Source organism: Acyrthosiphon pisum, chromosome X, assembly GCF_005508785.2.
Source record: "Acyrthosiphon pisum isolate AL4f chromosome X, pea_aphid_22Mar2018_4r6ur, whole genome shotgun sequence".
Classification (NCBI taxonomy): domain Eukaryota; kingdom Metazoa; phylum Arthropoda; class Insecta; order Hemiptera; family Aphididae; genus Acyrthosiphon; species Acyrthosiphon pisum.
Genome location: NC_042493.1, coordinates 56719425 through 56744482, shown reverse-complemented (window position 1 = coordinate 56744482; position 25058 = coordinate 56719425). Strand labels below are relative to the sequence as shown.

At 28.4% G+C, this 25058-nt stretch overlaps 1 protein-coding gene across 4 annotated transcripts in view; it reads left to right on the top strand.

The window, feature by feature from the left end:
• The first annotated feature begins 1994 nt into the window (after nt 1-1994).
• The window catches only part of LOC100162064 (papilin), a 47590-nt gene continuing 24526 nt past the window's right edge, over nt 1995-25058 (top strand). For all 4 annotated transcript variants that reach the window (XM_003248140.4, XM_001951945.5, XM_016808748.2 and 1 more), the window contains exons 1-2: nt 1995-2302; nt 18153-18213. In XM_003248140.4, the coding sequence (XP_003248188.1) occupies nt 2280-2302; nt 18153-18213 (84 nt within the window). In that variant the 5' untranslated portion in view covers nt 1995-2279. The remainder of the gene's footprint in view (nt 2303-18152; nt 18214-25058) is intronic.

Sequence of the window (25058 nt, the reverse complement as noted above, 5' to 3'; positions counted from 1 at the left end):
GGAGTTATTTGCCATATTGGACTTTGGTCCTTGGTGTATTTTAATTATATTTGTATATAGGACGTTTATTCCTCGGTTGCTTAAGTTATTATTTAAATTAATTTCTTTGTAACGTTTTTTGAATAGTAAGAATATAATATAAATTTTGGAAATCAGTTCGATATTAGTTTGTTATTGCATTGGTGCACAAAAAATTAAATAATAAACATTCAAATAACAATTATTATATTTAAAAAAAAATTAAATTAAATTAAGACCCGAGGACTATCTTAATATTTGTCGGGAAGAAATTACAAAATGTCCGTAAACTCAATTTTTTTATGTGGTTGAAGCCTAAGCCTAAGTTGTATCTATGTCTAAATTGTGTAATGAAATATAAACAAATTTAATTTTAATTTTGAATCAATTTCTAAATTGAAAATATATATTTTCTATTGAATGCAAGTTCGTTAGAACTGATTGTTTCAGTTAAAATGTATATAATATATGATACCTCTATGGGTGTTAAGTTATTAATTAATAATAAATACATAAAAATATATCGTTTTAAGTATGAGGCATAATACTGTAGCTCAGTAGCTGGTACTAATAGATATTTTTCAGGACTGGTCGACTGGATATTATAAGTCAGCCATCTATCGCAGAGAAAAACATGAATCTGGCAATGACTATATTAGCATTAGGTATTTAAGTTTACCCGATGGTCTTTGGTTTTATGGCTGTATGGGAGCAAGTTATTACTATTTTTTAACTCAGTTAAATTAAGACTCTTATAGATCCCAACAATTAATTTACTATTTCGACTTAAGTTATTTTTTTTAACCCTTATATATATATATATATTATATAGCTAATAGATAGTTTAAAATAATTTTTTTTTTAAATAAGTTAATTTTTTTTAAGAATTTCTTTTTTATGCCTTATTATACATGTATTATCTATAATCAATAATCATCAGTGTACCTACTATTCAATCATTCACAAATAAACGAAACTTGGATTTGATTGAAAGTAATTACTATATTAGGTCATTACTAGCAATACAAATCAATAAAGATCAAAAACTTAAAATAAACTTAAATTTTTGACTAGTTTGTACTCTGCATTGAGTCGATGCCTACAAATTACGTCCTTAAATAATTGTACCATTGTAATGCCTTATTTCACAGGTGACGAGTATTATAGCGTCGTAAGTTTCTGTTTTTCGGTAGGTAGGTAAATGGTAATAAATAATAATATCATAACACGACGTTGCGCATCATGTACCGAACCAAACCATTATAATATTAATATAATAAAATATAATAAAATAATGTATATGGCATATGGTAAGGGAGAGATTTCTGGAATTGCCTTGGAATGTTCAACGCCGGCTAATATTTTAGTTACCATAAAATACAACATTTATATTTTATAATAATATATAATAACGTCGTCATGTTATGTATATAATATCATATTGTGTAATATTAATGTATTATAATATTATTATATTAAATTCTCGGTCCAGAACCTTTCGTCTTTATACCACCCCGTCCGACCATAGACGCCGAACCATATGTGTCGGTTTCTCGGATTTAATTAATACATTTGGACATTATAATACGGCGGGTGGGGCATAGACCACCATTTATAATATTATAATATTATCATGTACGCGCGTCGCGCACACGATAATGTAAACGCACGCACACGTTCACGTATACGCACGCACACGTACACGTACACGCACCGCGTATATATTAATAGGAGCGCGATTCGGGTGCGTGTGTGCGTGGTGCACGCCGCGCCGCCGGGGCGGCCACGTTTGTGCGTGTGAGCGATCTCGCTCTCCGTTTCCATCTCTCTCGCTCGCTCCGTGCGCTCCTCTCCTTCGGCGGCGGCGGCAGAAGAGCGGTAATCCTCCGGCACCACCACCGGCGGCGACGGCGGCGTCGGCCAGCGCGGAGCACCCGCAGCATCGCGGCATCCCGCCGTCCCGGGGACCCCCCGACAGAAAATTCAGTCGCTTTTTCGCCGCGAGTCAGTGACGACCCAACCAACACACACTGTCTCGCAAGACACTCTGTCCGCCGCGGTCTATTTACACATATGCGCACGTCGGTGACGTGAGCGTGTGTCTTATGCGTACCTCCTCTAATATAATATATTATTGTAATAATTCATAAAATTATATTATTGTCATTATATGCCAGCTAGGTAATATATACACACAAACACGCGTATCTCTGCGCACTTGTCAGGCAGACGCCGCGATCGCAGTCCGACGTGCCTTCTAAATGGACGTACTCAGACACGAGAGGTAAGATACAATTTTTTTTTTTTTATCTTTCATTATAATAATAATGTTATAATATAGCTACGATATTATAATATAACATCAGATGTGCGACTCTATGCGATATATTTTATTTTATTTCATATACTATATATATAGGTATCTCATATTATTATCGATTAGGATTTTTCGTACTTACCTAAAGCATTTTCTTTCTATTTAAAAATAGAATTTTTTTTAATTTATTCGAGGGTCGTCATTTAATAAAATTATTTTCATTAATAATTTATATAAAAAAAACAATAATGCTATTATATTATATAAGTTTTGTAAATGGGTAGTAATAATAAAACTTTTACATTTTCAGCATATACCTTCTTTTATTTCTTAGTTGTTTGTTTTTATATTTTCTAGTCACAATATATATATACATGTACCTACCGTTAGTAAATTAAACGATGGTCGAGTCGATTTAAACTATAAAACTGCATTATATGTTTAACATATTTTAAGTTGTATGATGAAATTTTTTTTTCATTCGACTTGTTTATTTGTATTTAAAAACAAAATAATCATATCCATTTAATTTGAAATAATTTGAAAAGTATTATTGTGAAACAGTAATCTAAGAAGTATAGCCATCATATGCTTAACAAAACAACAACAACGTAATTTAAATATATAGGGATTTGTAATAGAATACAAATTCTTTTTGTTACGTAGAACATTTTAAAAAATGAACCATAGGGATTTTGTTTATTCATTTCCTTAAATTTTAAAATTTTTTTTTTCTAACTTCGTTTTAGACTCCATACTCTCAAAAAGAAACTTGTTATGTTAATTGTGGTGTTAAATACCGAAAACGTTCGTTTCCCCTTAAAGATACAATCTCAAATCAAAAAATACACGAAATAAGTGACTAGTTTTACGATAAGTAAAGTTAATGATTGTTGCCGAGTACTTATTTTTTTATATTTTTACATGTTAAGTTTCTGTAAGATGTAAAATGGAAGTTTTTATCTACTTTAAGTTTTTGTAAGAATCATAAAAATAAATGAAGAATAAATACACATTTAAATTATCATATTTTACATATCAATAGGATATAACAATATTTAATATTATATTATATTACTGTAAACTGTATTTTTTCAAACCATCTAAATCAAAGTGCACTAAGATAAATAATTGTAGTGTACAGTATAAGTAATAATGTGTCATATAATAAATGTACGTTTCCCACGCAATTTTGGCTTGTGTATCGATAACGCTGATATTAATAAAAATTATCTAGCTTTTTCGTGCGATTACAGTATCTTCTATTCGACTATTATAATACAGCCAATATAGATCGTTTTTACCCATATACACGCGTGTTTCGAAAAAATATAATCATACAACAATGAAATTAATATATCTACATATTATTTATACATTTTTACTGTAGCATTATAAATTACTTACGGAAACTAATAATATGGTACTTACACGTTTTTACTTAAACTATTGATGATCTTACAAACTATTCGTAAAAATAAATATATATTATTATAATCAGATACTTATAATTTTGTTAAAAAATTTAACAACATCGTAATAATAATGTTAACATTGCACGTGTGAGTTGTTAAGTTTAAACGAAAAAAAACTGTTGAACATTATATATAAAGGTACCTACATTCCATTCATTAAATTACATTTTGAAACCGTCTCGCTCAAGCCATTTAACGTATTTTAATTTTTTGTTGGGAGACTTTAATGCTCCATTCAAATGTTGAGACTTCTTTTCGTTGTATTCATATATGAATCTGTTTTTGAAAGTTTTCAAAATATATAAAATTTCAATTTAACCTAAGAATCAAGCATTGACTAAAAACTAAAATAATTAAATACTGTCTGATGACTTTATATATCGGTGATTTATTTAGTATTCATTAAAACATAAGAAAATACTATTATTACGACGATTCAAACTTCCAATAGATATTTAAAAAATGAATACAAATTATTTAAGCTAATGCGCTAATATTTAAAACAAACTTCTAAATAAATTGTAAAAACTATTTTAAAATATATAATTTTTTGCAACTCACATTTAAATATTTAATATTCAAATATTTTAACTTATACTATTTATATGTTCATCTATATTATTTGTTATTTGTTTATTTAATTTAAAACTATGTTGATTCGCAGTAATCTATAAATTCTATAGTCGATAAATAAATAAAATATTATTTTATAAACTTACTAAAATGTATAAAATATTATTATTATTATTGTTATTATTATAAAATAATGATTTTTTTAAAAACCAGCAAGCATAGTAGGTATGCTTGAACCTTGTTCGAAAAATAAGAATTATAATACTAAATTACGGAGTACTATTTACTGAATGTATTTTTTCATGGAAATATAAAGAACGTAAAAAGTTTGACAAATCGGGTATGTGTACATTCATTGTGTACCTTCGGATTTCAGTCTAGAAATTCATTAGTATTTAAAGTATTCATTTGTCTGGTATATTGGTGCGACTATAATAGGCATGTCGTAATTTATTTATTTATTTATTTATTTGTTTTTTTAATTTTGTCGTTTCGTCGATATACAATGCATTCATTTTATTATTTTTTTTTCACAGAACAATATTTATTATATTGCAGAGTTATCAAATAATTGAATAATTGAAATATTTTCAATATATTTACGATTTTTGTGACTAACAATTTGTTTTGTCTGTATAGTAATTATTTCTATTCCCGAAAGCCATGAAACCGTGTAATGCAAATATTGGCTCTTAAAAAGTGACGCGTATCGTGTCAAAAGTAAATAATAATTAATACTAAAAAATACTGTATAAACTCATACGATCTAATAGTCATCTTAAATACCTATATAAATATGAATTTAATAATATAATATATTTGCGGGTTAGTAATAATATTTTTATTTCCTAGTACAAAATAATGCATGAGCAAATATCTATAATTTTTTAAAAATAAATATTTGACTTGTTTTTTTTTTATAAATGTCTTAAATTAAGCTGAGATTGATTATAAAACAATTTCATCCATTTGATAAATAAAATATTTTGTTGTACCTATTTTATCTTCATAATAATTATTGTAATATAATATAAAATACTATAAAAAAAAAACCATATTATAATTTATTAATGTAGGTATAGTTGTGTGTATTGTAAGTACCAAATTAACAATATTCCTGCACAATATTTGTAACTATTATTTTTATATAACATCCACTACGCCGTTACTGGCAGTAACGTATGAGTTGGTAATAACTTCTTCAGTGCACAGTCTTTCGGTAACATTTTTACGAAAAGATAAATGAGTTAAAATAAATTATAAATTAAAATAAAACCAAAAATATTGGAAAGGCGTTGTCTTATATAGATTTTTTGGCTTCTCGTGATTGGTGATTATTAATATTGAGTTGAATTTTATAATATTACTTTCTGATCCCGTACACTTTGTTGCCCGTTAAATGTACCAACTCTATATTATGACTTAAACTTTGTTCAATTCGTTATTTAGTATTCAAAATTTATTTTAACTTTTGTGTTACCCAGAATAAAAATTCTGATTCGCAGCAGTATATTATCAGGTTATTTTTCAGTTTCTCATGATTGATGATTATTAAAATTGAGTTGAAATTTTATAATATTATATATTTTTAATGCGCATAAGCATAAAATTATTTTAAACATGAACTTATTTCTATTATTTTATTTCTTAAACAGTATGATTAATTGGGAGATGACAAAGTCACATATTTCGTCATTTGCACGAAAAGCTTTATGAATTGAAAATCTTTATTTCTCTGAGCTAAATACTCAAACGAGGGTATGTTGAAATATATAAGGAAAGCCGTTACTATATTATATTATAGTATAATTAATGCCTTCCATGTTACTTTAGCACTTTCTTATACTTATTGTATATTCTAATCTTTGAAATCTTTATTCCTGATTAATAATTATTATTATAGCTATACGCAAGAAAAAGTAATCCGTTTGAATTTAATGTTACTCGACATATAATAACAGTTACATTTAATACACATTTGGAAAATAATAATCTGACAAAAGTAAATAATAAACGAGTAATTAGGTTGGTGAAATAAATTACGAATCACAATAAATGTTTGTTTACTTGTACGATTATGTGCTGTGTCAATAATTCGGTAGGCGCTAATCTTATAAGAACGATGCTGATGGTATTACAATAATATAATATTATTGTTATTAATGCTTAATTTATATAATTACTTGGACAATTAGGTTATTAAATGGAATAAGACATGTTTACTCGTATCCTATAACGATTAAAATTCTACAAGAATGTTTTAAATAGATAAATAATGAAAGTGTAGTAGGTAAATATTATTATTTTAATTATCATTCCTGAATGCCAATTGAATCAATTTAAGTTTTATATTTAATATGATTAAATTAAAAAAAATAGTAGGTAGCAGGTACCTATAATACCTATACAATATTACGCTTTAGCCATTTAGTGTTATAGATACATACGATTCAATTAGAAAATTAAGTGTTTAAATATACTTAAGAACACAAATAACTATATGAAAATTTTAAACTTCACGCGTGGTTATATAATGGGCGTATTTTTATATATTAAAATCGAGGATGGATAATCTATGGACGAAAAATAAAAACAAAATGAAATAGTCTCGGCAATAAACACGATCAAATCTATATAGGCATGCTTATAATATAATATTTAGATGTTTCCTTGGATATCGGTTTTGTGGGAAAAATATAAACGAAAATAACAGTGATAGGTGCCTGTCAAAAAAAAAAAAATAAATAAAAAAGTATATGCCTATAGTATCGTGCCCATGGGTTTACACTGTAACCACTTACCTACGGTATAGGTATTGTTTTAAACAATGCACATTTCGAGTAACGGAACGTATAACATTATATAATATACACCACTACGAGTGCATCCCCGGGCGCATTTCTCCGTCTTTTTTTAGCGCCAAAACTACCGCCGCCAATTAAGAATATCCTGGATACGGTTTTTGCCCGGTGAAAATATATTTATGTATATCGATCGGATCGACGTTTTTACGCCCGCGGGCGAGCGGCCAAAATTGCCGTGTGCATATAATTATATTGACTCGGTAACGTCCCGCAACATTATTGTACAACGTGTGTGCTATGATGCAGTGACGGTTTTGCTATTAGTACCTACTTATAATTAGTGTTGTCCAGCGATTTTATCAATCCCCTTAGCCAAGTGTGGTTTAAAAAGAGGCATATAAACAAAACGGGAATAATCGCAGCGATGAAGGCAGGGGCCGAGGCATCTGGTATGAGGAGGTACTTTGGCAATATATAACGACCGCTGGAAAAACAATCGAAACACCGTTGTATATACGCCCGCTACTTGATTATTTATAAAATCATTTGTTGTATAATTACTTTTTTTTAAACAAATATCTTCTAGGTCTGTTTATTGTCTAAAGGCGCAATAGATATTTTTACTCAAATTCCAGAATCTATAGCCAAAATTTAAAACAAAATAAAATCCGCACAAAGTTTAAATTATCTGACCTCAATTAAAAAAAAATCATCTCAAAAGTGTAATCCTGTCTGGAGTAGCTATATTTATGTTTCGCATACGAATTTCCGGTAAAATAATATCACTGCAGCCGTGTGTTAGAGTTTTTAAACAAGCCGTTTGTTTTTATTTAGTTTATAAACCAGACCAAGATTTTTAAATAGCTTAAAATGTATTTTGAAATCTTACGTATTCAAATCTCCAAAATTATGTGAATATTTAAACATCAATATTGTTATAATAATAACCAACAGAAAACATATATGATTATTTTTTTGTTGTTTTAAAGCGTTTTTAAAATTTAAACAAATACCTATGTGTTTCAGGAAAAATATTTTGTAAACTATACTATTTGTTATTTGTATAATTATATATTCCACACATTTGATAGCTGCATGTCAATTAAAAGTTTTTATATTATGTTATGCGTATATGCGTATGTCCTATTGGTTATTATACAAATATAATATACTAATGCACACATATTTGTATTCAATACTTGATACATTTCTAATTTATTATTGATGATGACTGTTTTAAAAAACAACCAAGTACTATTATAAATGCGATAGTTATGATGGACCTTCCTCGAAATCTGAAGTGGTATAAAAATTCAACAATACATCGGATCACTTTAATATTTACCGATGAATCGAATCAGAATAATGGCTCCATGACCGAGACAGGTCTGTATTACCCTTCACTATTATTGAAATCTTTTCACATCTGTTGGATTTGAGTTGCCCGAATTCTGAGATTTCAACCAAACTGTTCAAAAATGATTTAACGATAAAATATGTTCGTACAGTGGAATGTTTGCCATCGTGGTTTCCTGTTTTATTTACGACACGAGAATCCATTTGTAACTTGTTAGTGCCCATTAAAAAACTTGTCATAAAATACATTATGTTTAATATGTTTGATATCAGAATACATTATGTAATGCAATTATTGCGCGTAACATATTTTGTTATAATATCGACAGTTATTCAAATATGTTTATCGAACACAAATTAAGTCACTTAATGACTGCCAATATATTCATATTATGCTCTATATATTTTAAGTTCGTATGATACTATAATATCATCCAATGCATAAAATCTAAGATTTTAAATAAATTATGGTTTATACATTTTAAGTATACTTGCGTGTAAGTACGTTTGCTATTTTAAACTGTAATGATAACTTTAAAATTAAATTTATTTCAATTTTATTTCTTTGTCATTATAATAGGTAATAACAAATTTTGTGTCTGTTGAACAATGGAATTAATAATTGTTATATTTGATGAAATCATTCTATTCGATGTTACGTTAATTCAAAACTGGCATTTATATGTAAATTAAATGGCTTGTCAGTGGCTATTTCTCAGTTATTATATTGCTCAGAGACGTCCTAATGAGCTACCGCCGTAAAAAAAAAACATCCATATGTGATCGTAACCGAGTGATGCGGAGATGAAAACTACTGTTTTTCTCCGGTCAGGCTATTAATGTGCGTTTAACTGCGGTGACCATTCATTTCAAAAAATTCAATAGGAACTCGATCATAAGATCCTGTAAGTATGTGAAATGTGAATACAAATAGAGTCGTTATAGGGAAAAAAATCTAGTCACGATGATTAGTATTTTTGAGAAATTAAAACGAAATTCATTATTAAAACCACTTTTTATTTATCTAACATATTATGCGTATACATGAAATGAACAAAATTATATTCATTTCGATAAACGGTACTATTGACTATAGTCATCTGGGGGGCTGAAATACCATGTTAAATATTTTATTATACTTAGCATTTCCTGCTATCCATCCCGTTTTTGATCAAAGTAAATCAAAACCACATATTATGTTTAATGAATTCTCTTCGAAATTCCTCGAAAACAAATATTTTTGTCAGCAAAGCAGTTTTTCTCATACGTTCGAGTAATCTTTTTTGACTCCTTAAGTATAGAGGTAGTATATTTTGTTCTTATTTTACGTTCGTTAGGATTATACACTAGCTATGCACTATAAATATAGCTATATGGGCTTATGAATTGAAAAAAAAATATTCAACATGGTAATCATTTTAAGGAGCCGGTTTCAGCCATAGGATAATGTACCTGTCTACCCACCCCATCCCCTTTGTAACTATATACTCGGTTATAAAAGGAGCGGTGCCAATAAAATGGTATCACATTACCCGGTCTCTGATATTTTAATGATTGGTCTCGTGCACGTCTGTCTGCCAACCCTGCTCATTTATATTGTTGCGGTTAATATTATTATGCCTAAATGTAAATAGCTTCTCCTAGTAAGAATTATTAAAAATTATATAATGTGTACCCTACCTCTGTATTATTGTTGTTTCTAACGATCTTCGAAAATATTTGACTTTGGAGTAATCACATGTTATTTTTCATAAACTATATACCTGACTCGTGTGACCATCCCAGACTGTATAATTTGAATGAAAGATTGTGTTTTTGTTAAAGGTTTAATTTTTATTTGGTTTTCATGATATATAGTAAACAATAATAATTATCCAATTTGAATAACTCGACTTTCATAAACACACTTACACACGTATAACTTAGGACTAAGACATATTATGTGCGTGTAATGCTACTTATATTCTGGAACGTCCCTAGCTATTGCGTGTTGTATTTTATTCATAGAAATGGTGTATAAGAATATATTAAGTAGGGTCGACGTTATTTTAAGAGCCTGTGTATGGTAAAAATGAAAATGTACTGTACAACAAAAATACGTCATAGCTGAGGACAATAATCGTAAATATATCTAGCAAATTTTTAACATTTGTTTTTACAAATAAAATCTACTATTTGCAACATGCTGACGTATGCAATTTTTAATAGTATTGTTGTTTGTTCATCATTTATAACTTATGAGACTTGGTTAATCTATAAATTATTAAACCGACCTCAACATAACATATTAAGAAAACACCATTTAGCTGACCAATGTGATTTTTGAATATCCATATAGGTGTACGTTAGTAAATATTTTTGTCGTTAATGTCATATTTAATCTTTGTAACTTCGTACCCAAATCAACTTATACTCCACTCATTTAGAAAAATTCTCAAATATTTCTAAGAAACGAGTGACATACGTCTAAATGTGTGAGAAGCGTGTTTCCAACAGTAGTCTTCGTGGGTGGTTCAAAACTAGCAACTGCTACCGCCTGCTGCAGTAAAGCGATTTTAAGGGATGAATCGATGAATGACATTCACGAGGCCCTATTTCTTGTTTATTGAATGAATAAAAATAACACATTGATGTCATAGAAATGTAATATAAAATATCGTACATACTTAATTTAAAACAAATCGATTTCTAAATTCTAAGTATTCTTGTGAGTTGTGATCTCTCACCGAATTGTTTAAACTTCAAACCAATAATAATTATATAGTTTTCTATGGATGAAAAACAATTTGAACTACGAATTTCTATAAATGTGTGGTACCTATCGTGCATTTTAAATCGAAACAGGACATTTGGAATATTTTTAATACTTTATAATCATCACGAGTACAGTTTTTATATCGTCGAACACCAGTATTCATATTTTTTAGGCTAACCCATCTAAAACAAACAAAATAATAAAACACTTAACACTCAAAATATTTACAACCAAAATAATAAAATACATTATAGCATAAACATTAATACCTTCCCCAAAACAAATTGTAATAAATACCTACTTGCACACAACTATTACTAAACCACGTGAAAGTAATGTGCTGAGGGATTTTTTTTATAGCTTATATTTAATTATTTACTCTTTAAAAGACTAATTATTTTAAGAACTTCAAATAATATATATCAATGTATAAATTAGCATAGATTAATTTTGACTTTTATAGTGTTATTATACATGACACGTCTTCCTTATTAAATTCCTTTAATGACGATTGACGATGACGACATATTTTTGACGAAGTATTAGCCTCAGACACTATTATATGGATATAAAAAGTTTACTGTCACATTTGGAAACTCGCTTACGGATGTAAAACCGGAGATATAATATAAATTATATTTCTAAATTTAAAATCAGATTACAAGGAATATAGGGTTGACGGTTGAATCTTAAAAACAGGCGTTCAATATGCCGTCCGCCGTGAAACAATAATGTCGAGCCGTATGAAAAAGGGGAAGGGATTCGACGGCATGCGTAGACTACGAACCCATGATTGTACATTATAAATAGTAATTAAAAACTCCAGATAAAGTTCAACAGGACAACGTACCTTCCTCCTGTGCAATCTAATTTTATAGCAATAAAATAAGTAGAAAATAAAACGTGATCATAATGTCTGGAGAGTATTAGTTCTACAGGGCAATCAGTTACGGTACGGTGTTTAAAATATATATATATATCCGGCGTGTTGTTCTTCTGGATGGAATGCGTGCATTTTTTTACTGGTCATTAAATGTACTACACATTTATGAAAACTAGAAACATAATGCATAAAATGATTGCCAATACGTAACCATGTGCATTATTATTTATTATTGTCGTCATCGGTAGGATAAACGGCGAAATTAAGAAACGGTTACTTTTTTAATTGACCCATATACCTAATACCGATGTACCTACCTACAACCCACCTAATACTAGAATGTAAAATGTGTCAGTGTCACATGTACTTATGAGATTATTCCAATAAAAACATATAAATTCATTTTCGAAATTGAGTTTTTCTCTTTCGTGATTATTTTGCTAAAGTAATATATAAAATGGTTATCAAGCGTCGGTATTAATTTACTTTTTATATTTTTAGCTAAAGGTAATATATATTTAATGAATCTGATTTTAAATTATAATATAAAAAAAAAAAAATAATACGTAAGGTATAGAGTACCATTGTACTATTGTGTATGTACAATGTACTATAGACTAAGTGTCTAGGACTGAAATAATTGATATTGTTTTTATAAAAAATGTATTTTTAAATGTTTTCAAAAGTAAAAAAAATGATTATTTTTTAATCAAATCAAATAAAAAACGAAAGTATTTATACGGCCTTTTTTTCAATACTCTTGTATAATATAATATTTATATAATATTACAATATTCGTTATTCTAAATAACTTACAATCATCGTGACAAATGACGTTTCTATAGTAGGTACTTGTGTAAGTATGTATTGGGTATACATACACATCATTTTGAAAAAAAAAACATTTATTTAACGTAGTATCGCGTCTTGAATTATTTGTATGGGATTAAAAATAATATGTTTTAGATAGCGTTTTATGGTCAATAAAAACAGTAAATTAAACACACATGTTAAATTCAATTTGGGGGTTTGTAATTCATTTCATTTAATGTTTTAACCTGATGCATTAAATAAAAAACCACTTTGCTATATATTCATATTATTTACATCAGATATCCATAACAGTACAATTAATAACACAACCACATAAATATTAAGTATATATTATATACAACACACTTAAATAACTTCAAATACCTTTTGATCTTAAGTAATAATTTAACTGACCTGGTACAAGATAATGTATATTATACATATTAAAATACATTTTGTATAACTATTGTTGTTGGTATTTAGTGTTATAATATCTGTCATTGAAATATGGTGTCATATTAGATAATTTGTATTAACAACTTATTCTACTTTTTTTACTAAAACCAATTAACTTACCTATTTTATGACCTTAATTTCCGATAAATTTACGATTTAAGTCAATGTTATTGTATTTTTATTTTACTAATTAATTACGTATTATAAAAACAATTCTTTATTATTATTATTTTCATAGGTTATAACTTAAAATAATATTTTTATACACTAATTAGTTCTTATATAAGAAAAGTGTATGTATTTATCTTTCACAAAAAAATATTAATTGATTAATTAAATTTTTAAAGTACCTACGGGCTACGACGATTAAAAAAAATAGTCATGCATGTCTATTCTATAATATTCATTAATATAAATATTTTAAAATGTTTACCATACAATAATAACCCAATCAGTTTTATTGGTATAATTTTGATTTCGTAATTTTAATTGATTTTCTCAGTTTAATATGTTTCAAATACTTGTACTTAGGTTTGGAAAATGATTTATTAGTTATAACGAACTGAGTATAAAACCCCGTCTAACTTACGTTCATTCACAAATCAGATACAATATATTTAATAAATTGAGTCATGCAAGATATTATTATAATATATGTAACGCATTTACATGTATAGTAATATAATATTTATCCTTTTGATGTGATGTAATGCTGTAGTGTACCTACATTATGATATTTTGATATGCAGTAAACTGACAGACTTCTACATAAATATACCAGATAATAGTATTATACAGTGGTGACGGCGTGGTGTTGATGATGGCGGTGGCATTGGTAGTGGTAACCACAGGACGATTAATAACGTGAAGATTGAAGAACCAGCACAGAAATATTATTGTCTGAGTTATTATTACATCCGAAGTCGCGTTCAAGTCTCCTGCGCGCGGGTGGTCCCCGCCATCGTATATCTACCTATATCTACCTAACACACAACACACAAAACACATCGCGGACGGTCACTTTAAGCTCTTCTCCGTCAATGACTTTCACAATTCATCAGGCCTCGGTCTTATCACCGGTGTTCATCGGGAAAGACAAAACAGCTAGGGACAGTCCGATCGTTGTTGTTATTGTTACGTGCGTGAGCTCCCCAAGAGCGTATCAACCCAGTGTTTGTATTTCAGGTGTTTTGGAATATTTATTTATGATATTATTATGGTTATTCGCGTATGCTTGTAAAAAGTAAAAAACACTAATTTAAAGGTGAGATAATGGAAACAGCGGGTCGTCGTGCCTCGTTAAAATAAAATAAAAAACCATTCAATATATAATATGATTATAGAACCCCTGTATCTCTACTTCTTTATCTTGCATTCCGCGGCGTTATACACTTATACCATCGGGTTACAATAAAAACGTCCGAGTTGTAAATAACATTTTAACCGAATTCGAAATGTAAACATGTTGTATACGAAGGGCAATGATTATTATTAATCGACCGTTCTTCGTCTTGCAGCGTGTACACTGGAATTGCTCATCTGAAGGTAGAATATATCGAAAACGGTCTCCCGCCGGTAATCGAAAACATGAACTAGGGGCACGTCGAGATAATAAATTTTTTCTCCAAATTAAGTAGTTGTGAATGACGAGACGTGTCCAATGACGGTCGTCATAAAAATCGTTTATCACAATGTATAATATCCATCGCGTGTTTATAGCCGTACAAATACGGAAAACAAATTGTTGGACTAAAACCATAATCTCCACTATAAATCTCACAACAGTTTAAATGGATTAATTTCTGTCTGTATGTACATTTATGCTTATTATTATTATTTGCGGTGCAAAAATATTTTAAAATATAAAATTATAAACGGTCGTTGGTCAATAGATAATTAATATAATATGATTAAACTTCCAATCTTGAATACAATTTACAAAGATATAAACGTATAAAAATTTAAATATTTAATGACAATAAATATTCCTGTATAGGTAACTGTGATGAGGTTTAAATTAAAAGTCATCTTAATTTTAGTTTAATTAATTGCTTCATGGTAATATTATGAATCTATTTTCATATTTCCAATTTCATACAAGTGTTAGGACATATCGTATAATTACATAGTATAGGTAACGCTATATTTTCTTTGTAACAATTATATTAGAACCCATAGTAATTTGTCTGGAAAAGGGATAATAATATATAGGTACCTACACAGTGTTACACGGTATCATTGTTTTCCATTATCCTGCCCCCTTTCGGTCAACGTTGTTGGTTACTTTTGATGCCTTCTTTACGTCTACCGGTCTACAATAATCGGTCGGAGGAATGCGTGTCCCTTGATATTCGATTAAATCGTTAAAACTGTTCTCCTACTACCTAATTTTTTTATTTTTTATTTTTTAGTTAGCTATTTTTTATACACTCATTCCGATTACATTAAGATTTATTTGTCTGCTCATCTGTCAACGCGTATCTAACTACGTTATTTTACACCTCTACAGAAATCTTATAAGCGTCTCTGAAAGATGGTAAAAAATTCATCGTGTTTTGAATTTCGTGATAACTTTTATTTACAAAAATCATAAGAATTTAAACGGAATGAATTTCTTAATGTTTTTATTCATTCATCATATGATTATGTAATTGTAACGTTATGAAAACCTTAAAGTATGATATAATATTTTATATTTATTTGCTATTTTCAGAACAATGCATACTCCATTTTGTTATTAATACTGAAATACTCCTTTGTTGTCAAGCGGTACCTGTTAGGAATTCTTTTATAATGAGTTATTAACAGTTCAGCTGTTTTATAATGTCTTAGACTAAATTAAATATCGACATTTCTTAATAATAATTATTAGTTTATAACAATTATAATATATTAATTTATTGAAAATTTGGTATTTTTAAGTGTGTTGTTGTATAATCATAAAAAAATTAATATAACCATTAGGTAATAGGTACCTATGCAGAGAACAATTATTATAATATAACAATACAAAACAATAAAAAATATGCTTCTACTTATATACCGAATTCCACATCTGTTTTTAATTGTAGAATCGTTATGCTTTTTCATCCGGTTTCATCCGGATACTCTATAATAAATTGTATTTATAGATAAATCAAGAAAGTTTTTTTAGCGTTTAAAAATGTTCTTTCATAATAGTTTTAAATTTAAACATATCCGTTTTTTTTTTGTTTAAAATTAAATTACTAATTAGAATTTTCGGAAAACCAGGATGTTTGAAAAAAACGTGCAGCGTGTTTATTCAGTATTTCAGTGAATTCATAAAATCCATATGTATTCTTTGTTAACTCATATACCTACCTAAATATGAATGGTCGTTAAAAAAACTTGGAAAATATATGAAAATTCAAAATATAAATATTATAACTAAATATTTTTTTTGGCATACTTTAGTCTTACCATTCGGAGATGCTTGTGTCATAATTCAAAAAGCTAGTCATAATATTAATAACTATAAAGTTATAATTAGGTATGTAATAACGATTTATTGATGTATTGTAAACATAACTGTATTCTATCGTCAGGTTAGGACATAAATTAATACATCTTACAGTTTAATTTATAAAATTGTTTGAATAATATCCAACTAATATATTTGTTGACAATCGTTTTAAAGAAAGTGGAAGCTTCGTTCAAGTTATGTAATGTAATGAATCTTAAATCAAATTGTTCACAATATGCTGATCGACGTTGTACAAATTATAAATGGTGTGATATTATGTTGTTAGAGAAAATAATTGATGAATATTTGATATTTAGTAATGGAACATAAACTAAATTGGAATATTAACGCATATTATATCTAATAATATTTACTGTCCATGAAACATTTGCAGTTTTATATGATGATGGCAAATCATAATATAATATTTGTTTATCTTGCCATAATGCACATATAAAATATCAAGACAAGATATTATACTATTCTGAACAATAAATTATTGTTAAAAATAAATTATACTGTTAAAAAAAATCAATTGCATCCACATATTTTTTTTTATAATAACACAAAATGATTAAATAGCAATATTATAAAAACGATGAGAATTTTTATGGCTGGCCAAGACTAATCGGGATTCGAGATTGTTTGCGACCGACGATTGATTTTTGTTTTTTTTTTTAATTTTAATAAGAAGATAAAATAATTCTCTTACATATTTTGTCATTGTAAGTACATGTTTTATTAAAAATCTGAGGGAACAGAACGGCCTATCAATTATTATATTTTAACTTTTTGTGTAATGTCGACGTGTGAGGTTTACCACACAGTGAGACGGGTTCTGATATATAATATAATTGCTGCCGCTTCATTTTTTTAACTCGACATAAAAAATATAATTAATGTTATAGTAACATCTAAATGATTATATGGACGACTGAACGAGTATCGTATCGTATGTAAATTGATATTATAGCCCATAGGTATCGATATTGGTTTTCAATTTAAATCACATGAACACGTTTTAAATAATAATACAATTTATTATTTCGATTATGATTTGATAATCATGGCAATCGTTATGAATTGTGAATTGTTTGGGCACAAAAAAAAAATTCAACTATAATAGGTACATGCAGCAAATGCAAGTTATGTGCATGAAATAAAAAAACACATATTTATAATATCATTGTTATTAAAATTTGTTTTTATTGTTTTCAGGTACCTGGCATTATTGATACTAATTATATCATTTAACATCTCGGTATCATTGACCAAACAGGTAAGCTTTTTATCGTTATAAAAAATACATTTACCTGATCATACATTATGTTAGGTACCTATATCGTGAAAAAACTGTTATTATTATTTAGTCGTATAATATAATATAATAATAATGCCTACTGAGTGTAGTTTTAATGCACACGCTGCATAATATGATTTTTTTTCATGGGATGTATTGTACGTAAACGTTACACTTGTTGTCCATCGCCAACCCCCCCATTCATCAAAACCATACACGTGCTAGCCATGTGCGCGCGGTGTGTGTGTAATATTGTACTGCAACTATATATATATATTATTATATTGTGTGCAATGCGAACATCAAACAGCTTCGCCGCTAATCGGGTGCCTGGCGCGTTTATTAAAATGTGCAACACACTCTGCAACGGCATTCGGTGGCCCGTCTGAGTCCGGTCGTTGTGCACACACACACACGCACACACACACCTACTACTACACACGTGTATATTACGAAAGTGACTCATGCGCCGAATTTTCATTGGCGCGGCCAAACGCCGATGGAAAAGTACGAAAGGACTTGTCAACGAATACGAGATATTATGATATATTATCATATTCCCGGATGACTGATGATCATGTAAAATATATCCATTCGGCGTAAAAACCTAGTAAGATGTTAGTTAGTGCCATGTCGCAGGTTTTTTTAAAAAAAATTTATGTGTGTTATGCAGTTAATTACATCATAATGATATTGTTTAATGTTGCTCGCTCACAACAAATGGCTTAATGCACTGATATTCAACGGAAATATAATAATATAATATGTATATTAGTAACGCGTAATTATTTGATATAATATAATTTAATTATTAACCGCCAATTCAGAATTTGTTAAATAAAAATTATCTGATTGGACCAAAGTCTCATTAATTCGTTACGCCATAACTATTATACTGCGCCTACTATTTTAATATACCTAATAATATATAATATTATATATTTTTAACACAGTTTAATAGTTCCAACTACGTTAATCGAATGTTGGTGTACGCGCTAATAAATCTGGTGGGTACTTAAGATCAGTTTCCAACTTAAGTATTTTATGTCAGTAAATGAAAACTATATGAAAACAGAGTACCTACCTAATAAAAAAATTGAGCGATTCTTGAACTCATATTAAGCATTAAAGTCATCGACCCATAATTTAGATATTATATTTTACCACTTCACTTGATATTCTATATTTGTTTTACAGAACTCGTTAGGGGCATTATTATCCATCGTCAGACTTCATTTACATTCGTCATGTTATTTTATTTAGTTTTTGAGTTGTTTCAATATTTTACTTAGCTTCACTGCTTAATAGCAATCCACAATCCTTAAACATCAATTTATTGTGTATGGGTCTTTCATCTGTAAAGATTTTTTTGTAACTAGTGTAAGGTGTATGATAGGGTCTTGATATTATTTTTAAGGAGTTTCAACTACGACCAATAATAAATTACCAAGTACAATTAATATAAATGTACTTCTCAATTTATTTAAAAATCAAAAAATAACTGTGTCTCGATTTATATTATAACTGCATATTATAATATTATACTATTGTTCGTCATTATACCGAACAATCTATAGATATTATTTTATTTAAACTTAAGCCCTTATACGTTCATTATTAAATAAAATATAATCCACGGACTAAACGTTATGAAGAATATTCAAGAATCTAAAATAATCTAGGCAATAAAAAAATATATCTTAAGATTTTATCCTTATTCCTTTTGCCACCTGTTCGTCAAGCGATTAAAATAATTGTATTTCAAATATACAAATAAATTATTATTCCACTTTTTTTTTCTAACACGGATTCGTAATGGTCATAAATCATGTGTGCGGCTTTTTAGTTTATACACACATACCCATCTTTTTGTCCGGCAAAACGGAAACATAATGGTCACTGAAAGCTATTTATCAACACGCCTTAATGGCGATTTAAAGTCAAGTTTGTTATGTGACACAATAGACACGAAAATATGACAAATATCTCTTTGCTTTGTTATGGATTAAATTATAATTATTCAAAAAAAAAAAAAAAAAACCCGTGTAGACTAAACAGGAAATCTTCTGGACAGCGGGCTTCTCCATAATATTATATTCATATAGTCATATTATTATGTGTATACCTATATACCTACCATATTAGTGGTAGCAGCAATAATGGATATATCATTTAACTTAATCGTGCGCATGGTTAGTTTCAACTTAATGCCGTGTTTATCTCGTGGTTAGTTCCAACTTAATGCTGTGTTTACCGCATGAGTTATAAATCAAACAACAATGTAGGTACCTGCCTACATTATAATAGCATTATTGAATTAAATATTAATCCACCTATGTATACCTAGACGGGCTAGACGTAGGCACCTATATATTTTTGTTTTATGTTGTTTTTATTTGTTTTTGTACCTACCTATATGTGTATATAATGTTCGTAACATTTAATAGTTTTGTTAGGTATACATGTTACTATGTTAGTCAATCACATTAATTGATTTTCTAGATAATACATACCTAATTATTAAAGGCGTATTGGCTAAACTCCTTTTTCAAGTATTAGTTTGAAAATTTTTTGGTAAACGTTTTCATACAGATTTAACGTCCGACTACATAATATGTACTATAATAGATTATTATTTTTATTTATACATTTATACTTTGATTTTAATCGACGAGATCTCAATGAAGTTTCTTTATATTAGAATTACCACAGTAAACCATAACTACAACTAGTGTAGATTAAAAAAATATACATTTTTATGACTTTTATTTTTTTATTTGGTCGGAAATACGTGCCCGTTATTTCAATTGCTCGGACGTTGTTATAAATACCTACGAGAAATAGGATTTTAAAATTCCACTGTTAAACAATAATAAACTTCTACTATATAACATTTATATTATACACTGCACATAATATATATATATTAGGTATCCTGTTGCAGTTATTTATGTTAAGCTACGTACCTGGATAGTTATGTGTGCCGATGGTGCAAAGACGGTAGTTTGAAAAAGAAACAGACAAACAATAGATGGACATTTTAAATTCTTTAGTCGACAGCCGTTCGTGATTATAATAATATTTTCATCAAATCGATGAAATGTTAGATTGATATAGATACTAGTGAATTAGTACCTAGTGACTTACGTAAAGAAACACTAAATGCGATATTCGATAGAATATTTAACCAAAACCTTTTTGATAATTTTAATGTATTAGTGTATAATCATATAATATTGTAGGAAATTTTTGTCTAAGTTAAAAATGTGTGCTCGAATTTCATTTATCTGAATCTATGTCTAGACTAAATTATATTCAGAAACAAACTACCAAGTACAGACTATTTAAGCATACGCATAGCTTGTTATTTTTACTACCAAAATATTTTTGCTTTTAAATGAGTAAGAATTATACATATAATACAGATTTTATATACCATACTGTATGTATCATAGTTTTTTTCTATGAATATTTAACTTTTTATCGCTGCTAATACAGCTTTGTACAACTAAGTTTTTATACTAAATAGTGCAGTAGGTACCCCAATAATATCAAACATTGCAAACGATACACTATTATCTTATTATATTCAGTTGTAATTAATACTTTTATTTTATAACTACCTAATCAAACCTCCAAGCTCAAAAAGGTTCATGGAGCTTCGAAGTCCGTCTACATTACTGAAATATAAATTATTTATATGTTGTTGAATGTTTCGATAGTTTTAAAGAAAATCATGAAAAATGCTAAAGACATTACCTAATAATTTTTGGACGGACCACTTAGAAATTAAAAATAATGATTAGGTATAACTTATACACCTCATATTACATTTAAAACTATAACATAAATAATATAATGATTTTCACGATAATATTCATATCATTAATAATTGCTTAGTTTTGGACATATAAATTATATTTTGAACGAAATAAATGGATAATTTTAGTTATGGGAGTGTTAACATGTACCTACACATTAGGTGTATTGTGTATAACGTGCCTACTGCCTATGCGTGTTGTACTTTTCAACAAAGTAAATTTAGCTAATTATCTGCAGTTGGACATGAAACATAATTGGTCATGTATTATTTAGAATAATGTAGTTATATATTTTTTTTATTTTATATATTTCATATCTAATATGGGATTACGCGTGATTTTACTGAATTAGTAGTCAGAAACTTGTTTTAAATTGTGTAGCTTAGTAATTTATCGTCAGTAAAAAACCAACAGGTAATATTAAGCAAACTGTATTATAGTTATTAGTTATTACAAAACATGTTTATCATTCTACAATCCATACATTTAACGACTCAATTTTGATAAGTGTCTAGATATTATAGTGGGTAACTGGTACCTAACTATAGTGTAATGTAATAATAATGAAACATTTAAATTTTTTTTAAACTCATAATTTGTTTAGTTGCAGCCATAATATTTATAAATAGAAATAGAAATAGATTTCTTTTTTCATTTCGTTGATTAGTGGTAATTATAGGTATACCTACCTAATACGTAACTCTTTCATAGAGTAAATAATTATTGATTTAAATGTTCGTAATTTATGAATTTATATTATATAAATAGGTTGTAGGTGGTACAAGTACTAATATACCATTATAGTACTAGTATATATTTTAAAAGAGTGATAGATATAATTATTATAATTTATAAAGAAACAAATAATTAAATCGTATAAAACAAGTTTACGTCAACAATTATATTTTATATGCAATTAATTGAACTTCGACAAGATATAAACGTAATCTGATTAAAATATCTTTTTAAAGTGACAAATTAAACAATAGGTATAATTCAAATGATACAAATAGTAAATCGACCAGCTGATTATTAATATTTCTAATATTACGTTCCATATTTTCGTTAACGGACATAATTCGATATACGCAATACTGTTTGGTATAATATTAATAAACAATTACACACTGAAAATATTTGTACTTTTCCTTACTTAAATTAGGTAACCTAATACCTATTAACGAATCTTACTAAGATTATCTATCTATAATATAGCATGTAATATGCTTATATAAATATAAATTCATCGATCCTAAAATAAATTACACTTGCGACTTGTACTATATTATAAATCACGAAATAGAGTACCTTTTTTAATAGGTTGTTGTACTGATTTTATTGAATTTGAGTTTCTTATAAAGTTTAACGCTCTCAAGTAAAGGAAAATTACAATGCTCTTCTACGAGGGGTGTCCTTGGTTCGACAGCATGAAAACCCTATGAATAATGTGTTTTTGGAAATGATAATAATAAAATATAATGTTCATGTGACAATGCTATTTGATGGCTTGGTGCGTAGAAAATCCGACAATTTAATCTGTTTCATGGTCGGTATTGTGATTGAATACTATTGCCGTGTAGATCATAATAATTTTGTATTATTATGTAATAATGTAGGTACACTTGTTAACATTTTAAACAAGACACCCGATGTACTGTAGTTAATGTTGATGGGTACCATTACTTAAAAATTATAGTGGGCAACGGTTTTATTTACTTATATGGAATATACGTATAACGTATGTTAAATAAAAATAAGTAATTACACACATCTCAGTATATGCCTTAATAAAAATATTTAATAATAGGTAGGTAGAAAGTAATTAATTTAAAAAATAAAAATATTAACGAATCCAATCAAATATGTCTTACGAAAAATGTCGTCTTAGAAACAATGTAAACCGATTGTCCGGTTAGGTAGGTCAGTAAATTTGTAGCGAGGCAGCCTGTTACCAGTGACGTATATCGTATAATAATAATAATAAGTTTTATATTTTTTTTATTAAGTGTCCAAATCGATGAAGTAAACGAAGTGCATTGTAAGTTTTAGAATACCATCAAACGTTATACTATTCTACGATCAATGCCTAATATCGTCACTCATATGGCTTTGAGGACTTACGGTGGATTAGAGATTTTAGAGAACACAAATAGGTTTTAACACAACACGCGGGGTCTTATGATAAATCGTGTTAATAGAAAATCTTGAATATAATTATAATTTAAGGCGATAACGTATCGAGTATCTCGTTTTCTCGGTATTTCGGTGGTGTTTAACAAAATACCTGCGTAATTCGAGACAAACGGTGCACAGTATAATATTAAAGACGAGTTACGTGCACGGCACATCCGAATCGGTCGTCCTTTCCAGATTAGTATCTTATATTTATAACGCGCACCGCTCACGTATAATAATAATAATATGTACCCATATATTGTATGAAATATATATAGATATTAGTATATTATACAGTATAATACACAGTACCACAAAAAATACACATCATGCACATAAAACTTGTGTGTAGAGTGTGCGAGGCTCGTGATTTCATAGCTCAACGCCTGTGTCCCGGCGAGGGAAATAATTTATATTATTTTATGTTATTATCCTCTACATTATTATGATAATAATATATTCTCTTCTTTTGTAATCGATACGTTATCATCAACGTTTCGATGTTATTTCCTTCATTTTGCACCATTTTTTTTTCTTTTCTTTTCACGACCACGATGATTAGGAAATCGTGAGAATCGCCCGAGCCGTGACAGGGTGTCGTGGCGTTATTTTTAACACTCCATTAATCACCTTTAACGAACTCCCGATCTCATAATATAAATTATGTCTGGTCGTTACAATACGTGTCCGGTCACCACCGCCCGTGCCTACACCTTATTTCACGAGTCTTTATTTTTATTAGATATTATTAACAGGTTTGTTATGATACAATTAAGACCGATTTGATGAGTAAAAAAATATAGGTATATATATATGTATATATATATA